Below are 1,387 nucleotides of genomic sequence, written 5' to 3' on the forward strand. Positions count from 1 at the left end.
TATATATTTGTTTTATTAAAATATTATTGTAATAAAAGTGACACTCATATTTGAAATTCTTTCTTTTATTTTTTTATAAAAGAAACACTTTATTTTTATAAATTAATCATATTTTATTCTTTTCAAAATTATTTAATCTTGGTAAATTAGTCCCAAAATCAAAGTTTTCAATTTAAAGAGCGGGAAAATGAATTATTTGGTATTCTCAGTCGAGATGAACTCATAAACCCGCGAACTGGCCTATAGAATAACAAACAGACAAACTAAAATCGCTAATTAAACAAACAACCGACGAAGGAAGAAACGATCGAGCGCGCGATGGCGGCGGCGAACATGAAGATGAAGATGCAGCTGAGGAAGGGGAGCGAGGTTGAGGTCCAGCGGTGGGACGGCGACTCCTACTCCTGGCTCTCCGGCGACGTCGTCTCCGGCAACGGCCGCACCCACCTCGTCCGCATCCACGGGGCAACTACGTCCCAGGCCGCGGTACTCGAGCGAGTCGCCCGAAAGTTTATTAGGCCGACGCCGGTCCCGGTTGGCCTCCGCGCCCTCTACTCCTGGAGCACCGGCGACGAGGTGGAGGCGTTCGTGGACCACGCCTGGTGCCCGGCGGTGGTTACCGCCGTCGGCTACGGGAAGGTCGTTGTCTACCTTCACGGGAAGATGAAGAAAATCAGAGTCCGCACGTGCGAGCTTCGGCTGAGGAGGCAGTGGGACGGCAATCAGTGGACGCTTCTCGATAAGGTAAATCAATCACATATAGATTCTCAATCAATTAACGCTCTGTTTTTTTTTTGTTTGTGATCATTATTAAGATTTATGATTCGATATGTATCTCACATGTTTATCGCGCAGAAACCAAGGGAGGCGATTATTTCCCGTGAATTCCCGGCGGCGGCTGATTCACATAACGTTGCCGGCTAGCAGAGTACGTAGAATCTTCGGCTAAGAGGAGGAAGAGCAGAGGGGAGGAATTGTTTTACAAGATTCTGGTTATTCTTCTTCCATTGGACGTTGCAATTGAGTAATTAGGATTCATGTATAACTTTTTCAGGTTTAGGGTTCTGATTGTCCTTCCACCTTGTAATTAATTAGGATTTCGAATAACTTTTTCAGATTCTGATCGTTCTTCCTTCGTAGGAAATTGTAGTTAACTCGGTTGAACGATAATATTTCTGTATTCATTAATATCACTTTGTCAGAAACTCCTTCCTTGTAACAAAAATACAGGCTTATTACATACTTATCATTAAAAATTTAAAAATCTAAAAAATACAAAAAAAAAAAAAAAAAAAGAAGAAGAAGAATGAAGGTCAACGGTGTTTTTTTCTTTCCAAGACTTTATTTTTATTTTTGTACATCTTTTTTTTTTTATTAATTTGTTTAC

At 41.0% G+C, this 1,387-nt stretch overlaps 1 protein-coding gene across 1 annotated transcript; it reads left to right on the top strand.

The window, feature by feature from the left end:
• The first annotated feature begins 318 nt into the window (after positions 1-318).
• Positions 319-924, top strand: LOC121997378. Its single transcript, XM_042551761.1, has 2 exons — positions 319-744; positions 856-924. The coding sequence occupies exons 1-2, from the start codon at positions 319-321 to the stop codon at positions 922-924; spliced, it is 495 nt and encodes a 164-aa protein (XP_042407695.1).
• Positions 925-1,387: the final 463 nt, after the last annotated feature.

This window comes from Zingiber officinale, chromosome 1A (genome assembly GCF_018446385.1).
Source record: "Zingiber officinale cultivar Zhangliang chromosome 1A, Zo_v1.1, whole genome shotgun sequence".
In the NCBI taxonomy this organism is placed as follows: domain Eukaryota; kingdom Viridiplantae; phylum Streptophyta; class Magnoliopsida; order Zingiberales; family Zingiberaceae; genus Zingiber; species Zingiber officinale.

Coding starts and splice junctions, on each gene's coding strand:
- LOC121997378 (XM_042551761.1), top strand. CDS start 319: ATGGCGGCGGCGAACATGAAGATGAAGATGCAGCTGAGGAAGGGGAGC. Junction 745..855: donor AGTGGACGCTTCTCGATAAG/GTAAATCAATCA, acceptor TTTATCGCGCAG/AAACCAAGGGAGGCGATTAT.